Source organism: Taudactylus pleione, unplaced genomic scaffold (genome assembly GCF_031769625.1).
Source record: "Taudactylus pleione unplaced genomic scaffold, aTauple2 ptg001167l, whole genome shotgun sequence".
NCBI lineage: Eukaryota > Metazoa > Chordata > Amphibia > Anura > Myobatrachidae > Taudactylus > Taudactylus pleione.
The window spans coordinates 406,575-424,863 of NW_028285568.1; the positions used below are offsets into that span (position 1 = coordinate 406,575).

General features: G+C 44.9%; 1 protein-coding gene across 2 annotated transcripts in view; it reads right to left on the bottom strand.

Annotated features, from left to right (window-relative positions):
- The window catches only part of ZFYVE9 (zinc finger FYVE-type containing 9), a 235,230-nt gene that overhangs the window by 39,423 nt on the left and 177,518 nt on the right, over positions 1-18,289 (bottom strand). For both annotated transcript variants that reach the window (XR_015874942.1, XM_088462252.1), the window contains exons 12-16: positions 9,209-9,313; positions 7,971-8,121; positions 7,745-7,825; positions 1,965-2,127; positions 1,684-1,789 (exon numbers count right to left, since the gene is read on the bottom strand). Coding sequence is in view for 1 of the 2 variants with exons in the window: in XM_088462252.1 (XP_088318378.1) it covers positions 1,684-1,789; positions 1,965-2,127; positions 7,745-7,825; positions 7,971-8,121; positions 9,209-9,313 (606 nt within the window). In the remaining variant the exon portion in view is untranslated. The remainder of the gene's footprint in view (positions 1-1,683; positions 1,790-1,964; positions 2,128-7,744; positions 7,826-7,970; positions 8,122-9,208; positions 9,314-18,289) is intronic.

Below are 18,289 nucleotides of genomic sequence, written 5' to 3' on the forward strand. Positions count from 1 at the left end.
ATTATGGAAGTTGAATTAATAACAGCTTTGAATGGTCATAAGTGATTGCCGTGTGGGTCAGATAGGTATATTGTCTGCAGTTTATTAGAGATGGCTACCTCCATGTGGGATGAACAAAGGAAATTATAATTCTACCCAGTTATGGTGTTGTATGGGTCAGATAGGTATATTGTCTTTATTATAATTGTGATCATTGATGGATGTAAGATTTACAGAGTTACAACTTAATGTGGGTTTTCTTCATAATGGAGTTTGTTTGCAGACCATGCGGTTTGGACAATAGGGCAGGTAGCTTCATAATGGAGTTTGTCTGTAGACCATGCGGTTTGGACAATAGGGCAGGAAGCATTCCCAACTAACACACACACACACACACCACCATCACCAGCCATCTTGCGCTCATTATTAGATCATAGCGTTGTAACATCTGTACTTTTACCTGAATAATAATCTTTAGCGCGTTGGACCGCTATTCAACTGTCTCAGTATTTCATTAATTGTATAATCAAACACAGCGCTAATTAGCGACATCTTGTGGTTTTAGAAGGTATAGACAGGTTTTGTCTTAGGGGTTCTAGGCAGGTGAATCCTAGAGGTTTATAGGCAGGAATGTATTAAAAGATTCAATTTTACGATTCAACACAACCCATGCAGTACGGGGTTCTGAGAAGGAGGAGCCAGAGTTTCAGAAACAAATGTGAAAGTTCCCAGGCTCCTCCCTCAGCCCCAGCACCTCCAGGGTCAGGAGAAAAAGGGCTATGTGAAGCCAATGGCATATATAAGGGCATGTAGCCTAAAAATTGTTGTATGCCTTCTGCAGTTTTGGTCACCCCCTTTGTCCGGGAATCAGAAAAGAAAAAACCATGTCCTTGCTTACAGAACTCCGCAGTAAGGAGGGGACAGGAGCATATAAAATAAATGTAGCTTTAGCGAACAGCTTGCTACAGTAACAGTGGAGAAATCCATTCCCTTACTAAACAGGATACAGAAACTAGAGGCTATTTCCAAAAGCAGGCTGTCTGGTAGAGGTGGAGGAGTTTCATTAAATATGTTCATGTTGTAAATGAATACATACCACAGTTTCCAGTACTGACAAAGCTTTGTTTCAAGAAATAGCACAAATAAAGTTAAATAAAATTAAAAACAAAATAAATAAAACACCCAAAAAATGCTTGTAAATTCTAAAACATCTAAAGAAGCCAACATTTAAATTGCTTTTTTATATTAAAAGACAGTGGTTGATTACCTAGTTACTTCTACACTTATATTATGGCTGACACTTAACAGAATGCAAGTACAACAATTTTCCACTAACCTACATCTATAATGATGTGATGTCACAGTGTACAAGCAGTACCTTTATTACCTCAGCTGTGTAAGTTACAATAGGATTGAAGCCAGGAATTGAGTCCTACATAATAATACAGGACAGGAACTTCAACAAAAGTGATATGAGACAATATGACAGCCTGGCATGCATGTTATAATATTTTTAGAGTCACATTTAATACAATCAAAGGGCACGATTCTATTCAACGCAAAGTGAATATTCATTTCGCTGCTAAGCTCATTCCCGGCGTTATTCACTTCATGTTTAATTGAATGGTGCCCAAAAGTTTTAATTGGTACATTTTAATTGAGTTGTCTTGAAGTTAAATTTTCCCAGCCTAGAACATTTCATACCTCTGTCCAGCGGATGATTTTCCCGTTCGCTTTATACTCTGAACCATGGGAAATTTTGACACTGGTCACAGATTCCAAGGATTTGCCATCGATAGGGCTGGTAACTCTGTAAAGAGAGTGATGTCACAACAGAATTGACCAAGTTTAAATTTGATGGATCGGAGCATTTCAACAATCTTACTAATTATGTAGCAGCTAATTAATATACAAATAACCATAGAACAGAGACTTTTACAGCAACACAAACTTCGTGCTGTCCAAATGTTGCATAGTTCCCTTACCCCTTATTGAAGTTCTTGTCATCCTCCACCCATTGTACATAAACATGTTCCTGCGCCTCTTCAGCGTCAGCCTTTCCACATGTGATAGTAAAATCTTTCATATCCCTCAGGGCCTGTCTCAGCGCATCCATACTCTCTGCTGTAATCTGCACCATCACTCCATCTGACACAGGGCAAGAATAACGGTGCAGCCAATCAAGAGGTGAAAGGATTACATGGAGCCCCCACCAGTACAACGTTACCATTTGCTGATCTGTATATGAATGACATGGAGCCCCCACCAGTACAACGTTACCATTTGCTGATCTGTATATGAATGACATGGAGCCCCCACCAGTACAACTTTACCATTTGCTGATCTGTATATAAATGACATGGAGCCCCCACCAGTACAACTTTACCATTTGCTGATCTGTATATGAATGACATGGAGCCCCCACCAGTACAACTTTACCATTTGCTGATCTGTATATGAATGACATGGAGCCCCCACCAGTACAACTTTACCATTTGCTGATCTGTATATGAATGACATGGAGCCCCCACCAGTACAACGTTACCATTTGCTGATCTGTATATGAATGACATGGAGCCCCCACCAGTACAACGTTACCATTTGCTGATCTGTATATGAATGACATGGAGCCCCCACCAGCACAACGTTACCATTTGCTGATCTGTATATGAATGACATGGAGCCCCCACCAGCACAACGTTACCATTTGCTGATCTGTATATGAATGACATGGAGCCCCCACCAGCACAACGTTACCATTTGCTGATCTGTATACGAATGACATGGAGCCCCCACCAGTACAACGTTACCATTTGCTGATCTGTATATGAATGACATGGAGCCCCCACCAGCACAACGTTACCATTTGCTGATCTGTATACGAATGACATGGAGCCCCCACCAGTACAACGTTACCATATGCTGATCTGTATATGAATGACATGGAGCCCCCACCAGTACAACGTTACCATTTGCTGATCTGTATATGAATGACTTACTTGCCATTTCATGTTGTTTAGATATACTCTATTAAAATGTATGAAATACAGGTGGAGTCTCCCATATCCAAAATGCTTGGGACCAGGGGTATTTTGAAATAATTGCATACCATAATGAAATATCTTGGGAATGGGACTCAAATATACACACCCAAAGCATTAATGTTCTATATACACCTTATACACACAGCCTGCAGGTAATTTTAGACTATATTTTAATAATTATGTGCTTTAAACAAAGTTTGTGTACATTGAACCATCAGAAAGAAAAGGTTTCACTTTCTCAGTCATGCTAAAAATATTCCGTATTTTGGAATATTTGGTTATGGGAGACTCAACCTGTAACTCAATTTACGTTACATGGAAACCATGACCTGGGATAGGAAAGTTGAATAATTCTCTGAACAGCACTTTGAATGCAAACACTGAAAGCGGTTTGGTAGTGGGGATCTAAAACCCCAACAATAACTGGAAAATGAAGTCAGGTCCATTCCGTTCCCCAAAAACTCAAATGGTTTCCTTTGGAAATAAATTGTTAGGCATAAAAGAGCTGCTAAATGTAAAAGTGTATCTATCCAATGTTCAGTTGCAGGAAAGTTATACTTTTATACAGTGTAATATACTAATTCCATGTACTGCAGACCAGCATGTCCCTTCTTTGTAATAAGCTACAGGTTATAACAATTTCTAAGGTTATGTCTCAATAGTGACAGATAATATTAGTGTGTATGAGGAATCCTATCACAGTACAGGCTGGTAGGGGAGGCGGGAAGTGTAAAGTATCAGCAGAAAGCATTAATCCCTGCCGGAATCATTGGACATAAATGAGAGGAGCAGAAATCCAAATACAAAGAGGCCAATGCAGAGCGAGTACTATGCACAACCTAAGCAGAGCGAGTACTATGCACAACCTATGCAGACCAGCACAACCTATGCAGAGCGAGTACTATGCACAACCTATGCAGAGCAAGTACTATGCACAACCTATGCAGAGCGAGTACTATGCACAACCTATGCAGAGCAAGTACTATGCACAACCTATGCAGACCAGCACAACCTATGCAGAGCGAGTACTATGCACAACCTATGCAGAGCGAGTACTATGCACAACCGATGCAGACCAGCACAACCTATGCAGAGCGAGTACTATGCACAACCTATGCAGAGCAAGTACTATGCACAACCTATGCAGACCAGCACAACCTATGCAGAGCGAGTACTATGCACAACCTATGCAGAGTGAGTACTATGCACAACCTATGCAGACCAGCACAACATATGCAGAGCGAGTACTATGCACAACCTATGCAGAGCAAGTACTATGCACAACCTATGCAGAGCAAGTACTATGCACAACCTATGCAGACCAGCACAACCTATGCAGACCAGCACAACTATGCAGAGCGAGTACTATGCACAACCTATGCAGAGCGAGTACTATGCACAACCTATGCAGACCAGCACAACCTATGCAGAGCGAGTACTATGCACAACCTATGCAGAGCAAGTACTATGCACAACCTATGCAGACCAGCACAACCTATGCAGAGCGAGTACTATGCACAACCTATGCAGACCAGCACAACCTATGCAGAGCGAGTACTATGCACAACCTATGCAGAGCAAGTACTATGCACAACCTATGCAGAGCAAGTACTATGCACAACCTATGCAGACCAGCACAACCTATGCAGAGCGAGTACTATGCACAACCTATGCAGAGCGAGTACTATGCACAACCTATGCAGACCAGCACAACCTATGCAGAGCGAGTACTATGCACAACCTATGCAGAGTACTATGCACAACCTATGCAGAGCGAGTACTACGCACAACCTATGCAGAGCGAGTACTACGCACATGTGACACGCAAGGAGTAATCCACCTTAGAACCTGTCATTGCGGCCTATAATATGTAGGCCGCACTAAAAGAAACTTTAATGTCCGATTAAGGGAGCATATTAACAACATTGAAAAGAAGTTCGAGGCTCACAGTCTATCGAATCATTTTAAAAATGTACATAATGGAGATCCAAGCACTTTACAGTTTCAGGCTATTAAAAAAAAAATTAAAAAATTAACAAACCCTGGAGAGGAGGGGACTATATTAAAATCATGTCCCGAGAGGAATCGAGATGGATATATGAACTAAAGACACTTCAGCCAAGAGGACTAAACATTGACTTTGAACTCTCCTATTTTTTGAAAGACTAACATACGCTAGTCAGATGGCATGTTCACACATCAGCAGTCTGCCAGAATTATTGGAGAGAAAAGACATGACTGGGGACACTACATACATACCTCCCTGATACCGCCCAACCTCTCCCGAACTTGGAAGGAACAAGGAAGGGCCTGAAAAGTAATGTGAAGGGGGACCTCACATAAACCTCAGGTTATGTAGTTAAACCCCAGATTTATGTTCTACTCTCCTAAACTGGGACGACAAGATGCCTGTGACGAGCCTAACTAGATAAAGGAGGGAAATTACTCCTTAGTTTCTCCATTCAATTTTTTATTTTTATTTTTTTATTCATTTATTATTTTCTGATCCCCATCTGAATATCATACTTTGCTCATGTATAAACAAATAATGAATATTTTTATTCATTATAATTGTAGAACACATTAAATATAGCCGCCAAAAAAATGGGATATTTACTTCACCTATTTTTAACTATTTAAAGGTCCATATGTAAATACTATAACTAATATTTAAATCATTTTACTTTATCAATTATCTTGATGATTATGAGATCACTATATATTGTTTTATATGTAAATATTAATATCTAACCACTGGTCAATAACCAGGTGTCTAAATAGAAACATGGTTTGACAATAAAAGGTTTTGTTTAAGAAGTACAAGCTATCACCAGGCGACCGAGGAGTTAATAAAATAAGGAGGAGCCAGATTAGAAGCCTTCATAAGGAAATCCCAGAGAAGGACATCACTACACAGCCCTGACGAAGCCCGCAGTTGATTGGACGGGCGAAACGCGCTGGCCACGCCCCCTCACGGACCGCTACCCGGAAGAAGGGATCCGGCGGTGACACAGGCGTGCACGCTCACCGCCGGCCATCCCTCACTCCCCACAGCCGAGGAGAGTGGCGATCCGGTCGACACTCAGGGGATACCCACTGGACACACGCCAGACGGGTCCCCCATCTCACCATCAAAGACCCGGGAAGTAACGTGACTGAGGCAGCAGCTCACACAACAGACGGCAACACTAAAGACAGAGGTAGGAGGTGCGCGCACCAACCGACTCTATGCACAGACTATTTTTTATATATTCTTCTCGGCAAACCCCACTGCATTCCAGCAGAGGAAAAACTGTTTAAAGACCCAACCAACCAAGCTTATTCTCATCAACTACGCATTTCATTTATTCCTAGTTATTCAGGACTTTACAACTGGTATTTACTGAAGAATTTTAGCTAGAATTTCACTGCTATTTTAAACCTAAGTGTATTTTTTTCAGTTTGGTCATTGTGAACAATCATTATTATATCAATGCTACTATGTGATTTATGGCATGCATAGAGTTTTAAGTCCGCGGCAACAGCTGTAATACACGTTTATGGATTAATTTCTCCATTTATCCATTTTATTAATGCAATGCTGAGTTAAATGATTTAACAATTTTATATGTTGTTATTTTATCTTTTATTCTATTAATAAAACACTTGTTCCTATTTGCGTCCTATACGTTTACCATTTATTAATTCAGTTTTGAGTGGCAAAGGGCAGCCACTGTAATTTAGAGGCGGCATTAGGATATTTACTGCAAATACACCAACACTATTTTACAATTTCTAAAGCTTTATGTTAAGAGTGCGCAGAACCATCACACGTATACTATGAGTACTACGCACAACCTATGCAGAGCGAGTACTACATACAACCTATGCAGACCGGCACAATACAACCTATGCAGACCGGCACAACCTATGCAGAGCGAGTACTACGCACAACCTATGCAGACCGGCACAATCTGTGCAGACCAGCACGATACAACCTATGTAGCTCGGCACGGCACAACCTACGCAGACCGGCACAACCTACGCAGACCGGCACAACCTACGCAGACCGGCACATCTATTGCACAAATCACAACCTAAGTAGACCAGCACAACCTAAGCAGACCGGCACAACCTACGCAGACCGGCACAACCTACGCAGACCGGCACAACCTACGCAGACCGGCACAACCTACGCAGACCGGCACATCTATTGCACAAATCACAACCTAGCAACCAGGGAGGTGGAATAGGGTCGGGAAGGAGCTCTCTCATGACCAAGGAAATGCAGGACAACAAATAGACACTTGTATAGGTGCAAGTACACATAGATAATGATTGATTTATGCGTACAGCTCTGCATATGGTTTGAAATGTTATAGATTGTAAGCTCAACTGACCAGGGCCTTCTCCCTTTGTCTTCTCTACATATTTAGGTTATATGCTCACTATTTATGTGAATCTCTATATTGCCTGTATTTATATTTCTTGTGCGGTTTTATCCCCTTGGATTACATTATAGAACCCACGTGGGACCTTATGAATTAAAGATTATTTTTCTGTGCACTTTTCTTTTGAGTAATTTGCGCCCATTTTACCATTGAAGCTGGAGCAGCCCAAGTGAATATATCCATGCGTATTACAATTAACAGGAACAACAAGTTACCAAGTACTTTCATACAACACAGCGTGAGCGACATACTATACAAATGTCTCCATTGGATTCTTAGTTTCCCGTTTACCTTCTACAATGCTGGACTTTGCTAAGAAACCAGAAGACACCTTGAGTGCTCCACTGAAGACAAAGAAGCTGGCACCAGTCACTAGAAGAAACAAGAGAGGTTATATGATGATCAGCAATCACTGCAGGCTTTGCTACAATTCCATCTATACAGTGCATGTACATAATATTGGATTACCATTATAAACTCTTAGATAAGTTTTGATGCAACAGCCATGATCACCTACCTTTGCGTGGCTGCTTATGAATACTGATGGCTTGGGTTTGATAATTGCCATCGTCGTTCTGCACACACACCAAGTGAGAGTCAGCTTTCTGGTTGAAGCATGTGCCCCCAGCAAGTACATGCTCATTAGATTTGTTCATAGCTTTCATCATCTGAGACCCAGAAGCAGAGAAAGGTCAGTAGACTAAACTTGGACAGAAAGTAAACTATAAACCTCTTCAACTAACATGTTTTATAAGAACAAAGCTCAGAGGCGCCAGAGGGGGGGGGATAGGCGTCTTGGGTTAGGGTTGAAGGGGCACGGGTCAGAAACCACCCCCACTGACCTGCTTGATACTGCTGGCTGTGTCTGCACAGCAGAGTGGCCCCAGCATAGAGAGAGAAGGAGACTGCTGCTGTAACAATCTCCTCTCACTGGCTGATGTGGGACTGCGCGGCTACACAGGGAAAGTGATACATGAGGGGGCGATTGTACTGATCCCCCACCACCACCGTCAGAACATCCCTGTGTGTGGTGCGCGCCCCTCCAGGGCTCTTGGTCCTGACAATTCTAACACTGATTAAGTCAAGCTTAGAGCAAAGAAGAGCTACTAAGGACAGACGCTCTGGGAAGGAGCCGCCAGCAGATGCCTCTAACCTCCATGACGCACTACGGCCTGCGCACAATCTGAGTAGAAGCAACACTGTCACCCATTTTCTACTACACAAATTGTTTTACTGATAATATATATTATATTTATATACAACAGAAAGACTATTTTCTGCGCTTACCACCAACAATGTACATTTCTGTGTATCTAAGTCCATGGGAAGTGAGCAGATTTTAAATGCAATCTAATGGTGTTTTGTTTATATAAACTTACATTTGCTATATAAACTTTGCACTAATGGTGACAAGTTCTTTTTTGCACACACATACAGCATTAATAATGCCATGCAGCTAGCACCATGTAGAACACTGGCATGATCACACAACAAACATATCACGCCCCTACTGCAGTGGTCAGCTGGAATCCCAATTGCTAGTGTGTTATAAAGAATATATTACATATCTGATAATCAGAAACAGATTATGGAAGCACACTTGGAAGATTAGAAAACGGTAATATCAGCTACTTTTATCTGCTACAAAATGAAAATATAGAGCTTTATGTTACAAACCAACAAAATATGAGGAATTAGTAATATGTTTTAACTATTTATACAAAACTGTACAATGCGGGAAGTGCTGACATCTACCTCATTGTATCGGTTGCTGGGGATTTTGATGCTGGTTTTTTTTACTTCCATATCCACCACCAAACCCTGGACCACCGGCAACGTGTACTGGTAGTTTCGGAAATCCTTATCAACAAGCACACAACCATGGGGTGAAAAAGAAAAGGATTAAGTTAACACAATGCTGGGCCATGTCTGCTCTCAAGTGTATTCATATGTTGTTACGGGGTAATATTCCATGGTCTTCTTGCAAAATAGAATTACAAATAGACCTTTATTCTTAAGACAATTGTTGAACTTTGAGCTGATGTTGTACAGGCCTTTTCCAAATAAGAGTGTAGAAAATGAAAAATATGTTTGCTCAGACCTCTCACATGTGTAATGTTCTCTATTTCATTCTAATTTGCCACCAGGCCAGAGCAGGTAGAGCACAGATTCCCTTCAGTAGCTAAGGCAACATGTGGTTCATATTTTTATATACTGACTGCTTGCAAAGAGGAAACCAAACCTGTTTCCGTGACAGGACGTTATCACCGTACACCTCGACAAGTTGGTGATGAATTGCAGCTGCTGATGCGCCCTTGAGACACAGAAATCTGATCACACTACGCACCTCAGTGTTTGACCATGTTTCCGCCAGCCCCGCCATCTTACAGCTGATGTTGGGACAGTATGACTGATATCTGGCGCAGTCTAATGGCCGTGAGGGAAATCAGTGGTCTACCTGCTCTGGCCTGGCAGGAGATTAGAACTAAATAGAGAACATTACACACGTGAAGTCTCGTTACCTTTCTTCTACAGCCACCCTTGTATAATCCTCTTTCCAAGCAGTCAGTAAATTCCATATAAAACAATGGCCCACGTTGCCTGAGCTACCTGTAGGGCAGCACATTGCCTGAGCTACCTGTAGGGCAGCACGTTGCCTGAGCTACCTGTAGGGCAGCAGGTTGCCTGAGCTACCTGTAGGGCAGCAGGTTGCCTGAGCTACCTGTAGGGCAGCAGGTTGCCTGAGCTACCTGTAGGGCAGCAGGTTGCCTGAGCTACCTGTAGGGCAGCACGTTGCCTGAGCTACCTGTAGGGCAGCACGTTGTCGTCACTGTTTGGCAATCCCACTTTAATGCCAGGATTCCCTCACAGAGCATTTAGCTTTGGCCAGTCGATGGGCATGGGGAGCATCCTCCCAATTGGAAATATCAAAGCAAGGTGGTGTTTACCTAGTAGGGAAATGTGAAGAAGCAGTACATCAATGAGGCCAGACTAAAGGGGGTTGTGAGAACAAATTTCACCATTTGAAAACAGAGTTACCTGCCTCAACTTACCCCACACATGTACTGTCCTGTATCATAGAGACGTTTTATGACCTGCTTCCAAAATGTACTAGAGACCGGGACCATGAGGTAGGAGCTCTGATGGAAATCCAAGAGTCCATATTCCTTTGTCATCCATCTAGGGGATGCCATTACCTCTGGGTTATGTATAGTGAGCTGTGAAGTCGGGCATTAACTAATTAAGACTGGCTCCCACTCCCTATATAACCACTCCCCTTCCACTAGGAACCTCAGTCTTGTTTTTAGTGCCTTGGAGCAAGGAGTGTTTATACCCAGTAGGCTTTTAGTTGAGTCTGTTTACAAGCAGCAAGCACTAACAGAAGTGGGGACAGGTAGATGTAGAGGCTTGTGTGACCCCACTCTCTAGGGCCTCTGGGAGTCACACCGCAAGCTGGTTCCTGGGCCTCTGCCATTACTGGACACACATCTGAGGAGGCATTGGGGGAAGGTAAGAACAGGTACAGGCGTCTCTGTGGCGCTGGGCTGCAATCTCCCTGTCTGCTAATCCCAGGCACGCTGCTCTAATAGCCGCAGCCGGGTCTCCATCTGTGCGCCCAGTCGCTATTTATCCATCCTGGTATGAGCGGAAAAGGAAAATGGCAGCAAGAATTTGTTTCTGGTCTCACGCATTTTTCTTCAGGAAGGATTGTTTAACACAGTGGTTCTCAAACTCGGTCCTCAGGACCCCACACAGTTCACGTTTTGCATAACACCCAGCAGGAGCACAGGTGTATTCATTACTCACTGACACATTTGAAAAGATCCACAAGTGGAGCTAATTATTTAACTTGTAATTCTGTGAGACCTGGAAAACATGCACTGTTGGGGGTCCTGAGGAATGAGTTTGAGAACCTGTGGTTTAACAGGTTTCACCTATCCTCTCTTAAGGGACAGCTATCGGCCCTATCCTCTTCCTAATGAGGTTGGCTAACATTCCGGAAGCCCAAACTTCGTTCCAGGGTGTTATTCATATCCAACCACCTTACGTCCACTGGTCTTTCCTTGGGACTTAAGATTTAACGTTGGAAGCATGGTTTGAAGCATTGCTGTTTTTGGCCATTTGCCTCGGCCAGAAGAATATCTGAATTCGCTGCTCTCTCCTGTAAGCCTCCACTTATCATATTTCTTTCTGACCGGGGGGAGGTGGTCCTATGTACAAAACCTACCTTTCTCTCTAAAGTGGTCTCTGCTTCCAGACTATTCTTTCAGTGTTCAAGCAGACTTCAGTTTCTGCTAAGGGCTCATCCCTGGAGTTTTTGAGGTTGTTTGTGCTGTATGCATTTATTTGGACCGTTCTTCATCTTTGAGGCATACGTATATTTCATTGGTGTTGATGCACCAAAACGAGGTTAGCCAACCTCAAAAGGGTTACTTCTGCTATTCGTAAGGCATATTTGTCTTCGAATGTTTCTGTTCCGGCTTCTATTCGGGCCCACTCAACTCACGCTGTCGGAGTGTCTTGGGTTGTGCGGCATGGCGCTTCTATCGAGCAGTTGTGCAGGGCAGCTACCTGGTCATCTGTACTCACTGTCACATAATTTTACAGCTTCCATACATTTGGAGCGAAAGACGCCAGCGTTGGGGGAAAAATACTTTGTGTGGCCGGTTCAGACACTCTCCCCTTTAAATTGGCTTGCTTTGGTAGATCCCAGAAGTAATGGCATCGCCCAGATGGATGATATAGGAAGATTTTTGCTCACCGTAAAATCTCTTCCTTTGAGTACATCTGGGGGATGCTGGTATCCCTCCCTAGTTTGGTTTCATACTAGATACCTGCTTATTTTCTAGTTTTCGCAGTTCTTCTGTGGGTCTTTCTCCGGCTTTGTTAAACATAGACTGAGGTTCTAGTGGAAGGGGAGGGTTTATATAGGGGTGGGAGCTAGTCTTAGTTAGTGCCCTACTCCACAGCTCACTATACATAACCCAGAGGTAATGGAATCCACCAGACATATTTCAAACAACCCTGGTGTCCTCAGCATACAAGAGAAAGAGATCCACTACAATGTACTATTAAGGAGTAACACTGTTCTATGCTTCTTTTCAAAAGGGACCCTGGATCTGAAAAACTTGTTGGAGGTGTAATATGATGAAGCATCCTCCACTATTTGATGAGTGCCCCTAAATTCACTCCTTCTGGTGGGAGGTGATGGCCATAATAATACTGGGGGAATGGAGCTCCAGAAACTCACAGCTTATGACTTTTGAACCTGCCAAAGGTGCTTCTAACAAAATAAAAATGGCTTTTCTTGAAGCATCTCAATAGCAAGATATTAACTGTAATACCGGCACATTGCAGGTCCACATCATCTCCTACGATCAGGGATTTGTTCTCGACACTGGATTTTCACTTAAATATGGACATCTTCCCCTACTGGCAGCAGACAAATTTGAGGAATATTGCTAATACTGATGTCAGATGCCCAGTAGCTCAAGTCTTATCGACCTTGCAGTAACCATATTTGTCTTAGCCTACGCCAACAGGAAACTGAGAACTAGGCCCTGGATTCTCATTCTTTGATATAAGAGTATGGCAATAACAGAACTGGAAATAAGGAGACTTAGGTTTTTACCTGGTTAAATCCTTTTCTTCGATATCCATAGGGGACACAGGCTTTAGAAAGGGATGCAGTCAGGAAGCCGACGGTCGAAATGCCGACCGCTGGCTTCCAGACTGTCAAATCCCGGCAGGGTACTAATGACTGGCATTGAAATCCCGACGCCTGTCATTAGACCTATGCCGGGAGCCAGACGCCCGGCATAGCGAACGAAGATAATCCGGGCACCTCGGGGGGGTGATTAGGTTTTAGGGCTCCCAAGGCAACTTAGGGTTATCCACTGCCCCGGGAGTTAGATTTAGGCTTGGGGGAGTTAGGGTTAGGCACCCCTGGGGGGCGGTTAGGGTTAAGCACTCCCCCAGGAGACTTAGGTTTAGGCTGAGGGGACAGGTATTGGGTTAGGTTTAGGCACTAGGGACAGATTAGGGTTAGGCACTCCTAAGGGAGGGTTAGGAAGGGGGGGTAGGATTAGGGTTACTTACCTTAATCCGCTGTCAGGATCTTCACTCCTGCCGGGCTTCCACTGTTGGGATTTGAACGGCCGGTCGTATAACATACTGATTGCTTTAGAAAGTGGGTATAGGGTGGAGTAGGAGTCTGGGCACCAAACTGTTACTCTTTTTCTCCCAGCAGCCCAGGCTCTTTCTCCCCTATATCCCACCCCCAGTCACAAGCAGGCCAGTTAAGTTAGCAGGCCCAAGGCAGGAGCCAGTAAAAAAGGAGAAGGAATGGCACACACATTTAATGTACACACCCAGGAATGTACACACCCAGAAGAGACTGACAGGGGAACCAGAAGCATAGCAAAAACCACGTAAGCCAGGTGCTTCAGGGTGAGCGGCCTGTGTTCCCTATGGATTTAACTAGGTTAGAACATAAATCTCCTTTTCGTCTACTCTCCATAGGGAACACAGACTTTAGACAGTGGGACGTCCCAAAGCAATCCCACCTAAAGGAGGGGACGCTCCTGAGCTGTGCTGAGAACCCTTCGCCCAAAAGTCACATCAGCTTAAGTGAAGGTGTCAAAACGAATAGAATTTTAAAAAATGTATGGGCATAGGACCACGTGGCCACCTTACAAAGCTGTTCCACAAAGGCGCCATGTTGAGCTGTCCAAGAAGTACCCACCAACCTGGTGAAATCAGCTGTCACCACAGCCAGGGCAGGAAGGTCGGCCAGTGTGCTTTGTAGCTGGCCAGAACCATTTGTGAAAGTCAGAGGACAAAAAGGTACTCAGTTTTACGGAGATCCCTGGTCCTGTCCACATAAATAGGGCCCTCATGACATCAAAAGAGGCCTCCTCCAGCAAATAATCAGGTGCTTGAAAGAGACCACAATTTCCTGGTTGATGTGAAACCGAGAAACTACCTTAGAAAGGTAGCCTAATTGTGTCCAAAGAACAGCTTGTTCAGAGTGAAAAACCAAAAATAACGAGCGGAAAGACACAGGCCAGGCCAATGCTATGGCAAGCAGGGAGACAGTCTTCCACGTAAGCCAACGAATGTCCACAGAGTCCAAGGGCTCAAAGGGTGATGATTGAAAAGCACCAAAAGACAGGTTCCATGGAGCCACCGGAGAAACAGAGGCTGAATTTGAAGGACACACTACAGGAAAGTCCGCCCAAATCAGAGCAATCTGCCTCTAGAAGAGGACAGAAAGGGCGGAAACCTGCACCTTTAAAGAAGAGAGGTGGAGACCCAAATCCAGACCAGCCTGAAGAAAGGAGAGGACCCTCAAGAGTTGAAATGATCTGGGGTTACCCCCTGGCTGAACACCAGGCAAAGCAAGTCTGCCAAACCTAGCGATAAATTCTCACAGAAGAAGGTTTACAGGCATTCAGCATGGTATAAATGATCGATCTTGAGAACACCTTAGCTCAAAGCGAGGTGGGCCAGATCCGGATGAAAGCACAGGCCCTGAGACAGTAGATCTGGCCACAGAGGAATTGCAGTGGAGCTTCGATGGAGAGGCCTATTAGATCTGTGTACCAAGCTCTGCACGGCCAATTGGGAGCTACCAGGATCATAGTGCAGCCTTCTAACTTCATCTTGCGGAGGACCTGCAGAATCTGCGAGAATCAGCAAGAACGGAGGGAAGATGTACACAAGATGAAAACGTCCACTGAACCACTAAGGCGTCAACCAGAAGGGCTCCTGGATCCATGGTGCGTGATCAGTACCTCGGTAGCTTGTGGTTGTGCAGAGACTCCATCAAGTCGATGTCCGTCAAATCCTGGTGAAGAACTAGGAGCTGAAAGGCGTCTGGATGAAGCACCCACTCGTCTGAGTGAATGCCTTGGCGGCTGAGGAATTCCGCTTTCCAGTTCTGGACTTCAGAGATGAAGACCACCGACAGAGCCGGAAGTTGACACTGCCCAGATAAGTATATGACTCACCACCTTCATGGCGCTGTGAGTGCTGCCCTGGTGGTTTATGCAGGCGATGACATGTCGAATTGTACCTGGACCAGCTGATGCTGGAGGAGCTACAGAGCTAGGGAGAGAGCTCTGAAGACTACTCAGAGTTCCAGAATGTTGAACGGTAGACACTGAAAGATCTATTGACAGGTTATTGCCCCACACCCACGAAGACTTGCATTGGTGGTGAGGAAGAGCCAGGGTGGCCCTGGTCTAAGTGGGAAACCTGGAGCCACCACAAGAGGGAAAGTTGGACCTCCTAAGAAATGATGATAGTTTGTCTTGAGCTGCAGATGGGACTGGTTCCTGCGGGACAGAACCTCCATCTGAAAGAGACCGGGAGTGAAATTTGGCAAGAGAACCCAGGATCTGCAAAAGCAAGTGTGTACTGACACTCGGCGATTATTTAAGAACTTGCGAATCCTGGCCTATAGGTCCCAAAGCTTTTCTGTCACAAAAAAGACCCGTTGGGCCTTGGAATCCAGCAAGCCCCCAGATGGTACATCTCGTGCAACGGAGTCAAGGAGGATTTCTTCCAATTGATGATCAATCCGTGGGACTGGAGATTCATCGTGGGATGGATGTGCTCCCTGAGGACCTCTGGAGACCGGGCGAGAATCAAGTGGTCGCCTAGAGAAGGTAGAATCCCGATACCCTGCATCGCAAATGAGCTGCCATGACTTTCATGAAGACATGAGGAGCCGTCAAAAGATGGAAATGCCAGAGCAATGCCAGAAAGTGGAAATGTTCCTCCCAGACCGCAAGCCTCAGTCTGGTGACTGAGCAAGATTAGAATATGCAAATAGGCATCCTGGATGTTCAAGGAGGCTATAAAATCCCCCAAGCTCCAGCGCCAGAAAGATGGAACACAGACTCCATGCGGATTTTGGGGACCCACAAGAACCTGTTGAGTGTATTTGGTTTGAGAATTGGCCAGAAGGAGCCATGCAATTAAAAAAGCACTAGCCGGAGACAGCAGGACTGGAACAATTACTTTGGAGACCAGCAGGGAGTGAATAGAGTCCTGCAGTGCTTCTGCTTTGCCTGGATTCACCAGAAAGCCTGTGGAAAAAATTGGCTCTGAAGCTGCTCCCAAAAAGGTTAGGGCGTAGCCCAGGGAGACCACACCTCACACCTAGGTGTCTGACATGGTCGCCATCCACGACTCTGAGAACAGTCAGCATCGCAAGCTGGGATCCCCCAAGTAGAGGCCCACCCATTCAATCGGCAGGCTTGTCAGTAGGCTTGGTGGCAGGGCTTCTGGTAGACCAGGGCTGCTTAGCTCAGGGTTTGGAACCCTTGGATGACTTGGGACTTCAAGAAAGGCTGCTCCTTTGCTCTTCCCTGCGGAGGAAAAGAGTGAACATTTGATGTTTGCGACCTAGGGGCTGCCACAGAAGGGAAAAAAGGCCATTTTGGACAACAGATTTCGTCAAACCATGACAAATGATAATGAGCCCTGAATACAGAAGAGTCTCTAGGGCCTTCTTAGAGTCTGAGTCAACGCAGCAGGAATGAAGCCAGAGGCCTCGCGTAGCAGACAGAGGATGCCGACACCCTGACGGTTAGGTCCCCAGTGTCTATTGCTGCAGAAATAAGAGGCCGTCTCCCTGATGTGCTCCACTAACGACAATAGCTCGTTTCTATGGGTACCCGAGCTGAGGCCCTCTTGAAGGGCATCTGTACAACCCCGGATGGCTTTAGCCACCAAAGCAGATGCTAGAGCTCGACACACGATAGCACCTGGCCTGCACGAGTATAAATAACCTTGTGGGAAGATTCCAACTTCTTATCTGTCGGATCCTTAACGGATGCAGTTTTAGTAATAGGAAGGATGCTTGAAGACTAGAGCGCTAGCCTTAGGGGTCTGCTTAGCATCCTTGATGCAAAGGCCTTCTAAGTTTTGGCATCTGAACAACTGTACATATTTGTCCTCGTAAACTGAGTAAACCTCAGAGTTCGAACACAATCGGACAGGGGCATAGAACTATAAACGTCTGGAAGCCCAGCCTCTGTCCAGTATCTGCTGGAAAGATAGACACTTGCGCTAAACCTTAAACTGACTGCGAGTACTGCATCCATGGCGGTTCTATAACAGCAGTTTGAAAGATACCCTGAGACAGTACAACTGGGGCAGCTGGGCTCCTGTAGGAATACTATTAGGGTAGAGTGGGCCCAGCTGCAACATTACCTGTGAGAGCGGTAGCCTAAGCCGGATCCCGGTTGGAAGTTGTAGTCAATTGCAATCTGCAAAACACCGGACAATTAGACCATCATGGTCCGGAGCCTAAGGAGAAAGTACAGTGGTACACGTCCTGCATTTACGCAACACAGAAGCACACCCATCCCTGGGCGGCTTGCCCTTGGAAGACATGGTACAACAATCCAGGGCAGTCCCTGCACACAAGCTAGGTACACTATTGTGTGCAATAAGGGGAAGTGCAATGAATGTGACCTCACCACAATAAGTGGGGTTTTACAGGAGGGGCTATCACTAAACCCCACAGCAATTAGCAATCTAAGCTATATGCATAGAAAAAAAGGTTCAGACAGGCAGAATTAGAGAACACAATTACATGCACACAAACATTCAAAGCAGGTAAAAATGGACAGTAAGTGCTCAACAATCCCAGCCCCTAACCCACACGGCAGTAAGAAGATTTCTGTATAACCTGAACGCTGAGGAGGTGGCACTAGAGAATATTGCTGCTGAGTGAGGGAGGGGAGAGGAGGATGGCAGGAAGACTCGGTGAGGGCATGCGCCAAGAGGTGGGGGAGGAGCTAACAGGGAGAACTCATCTTT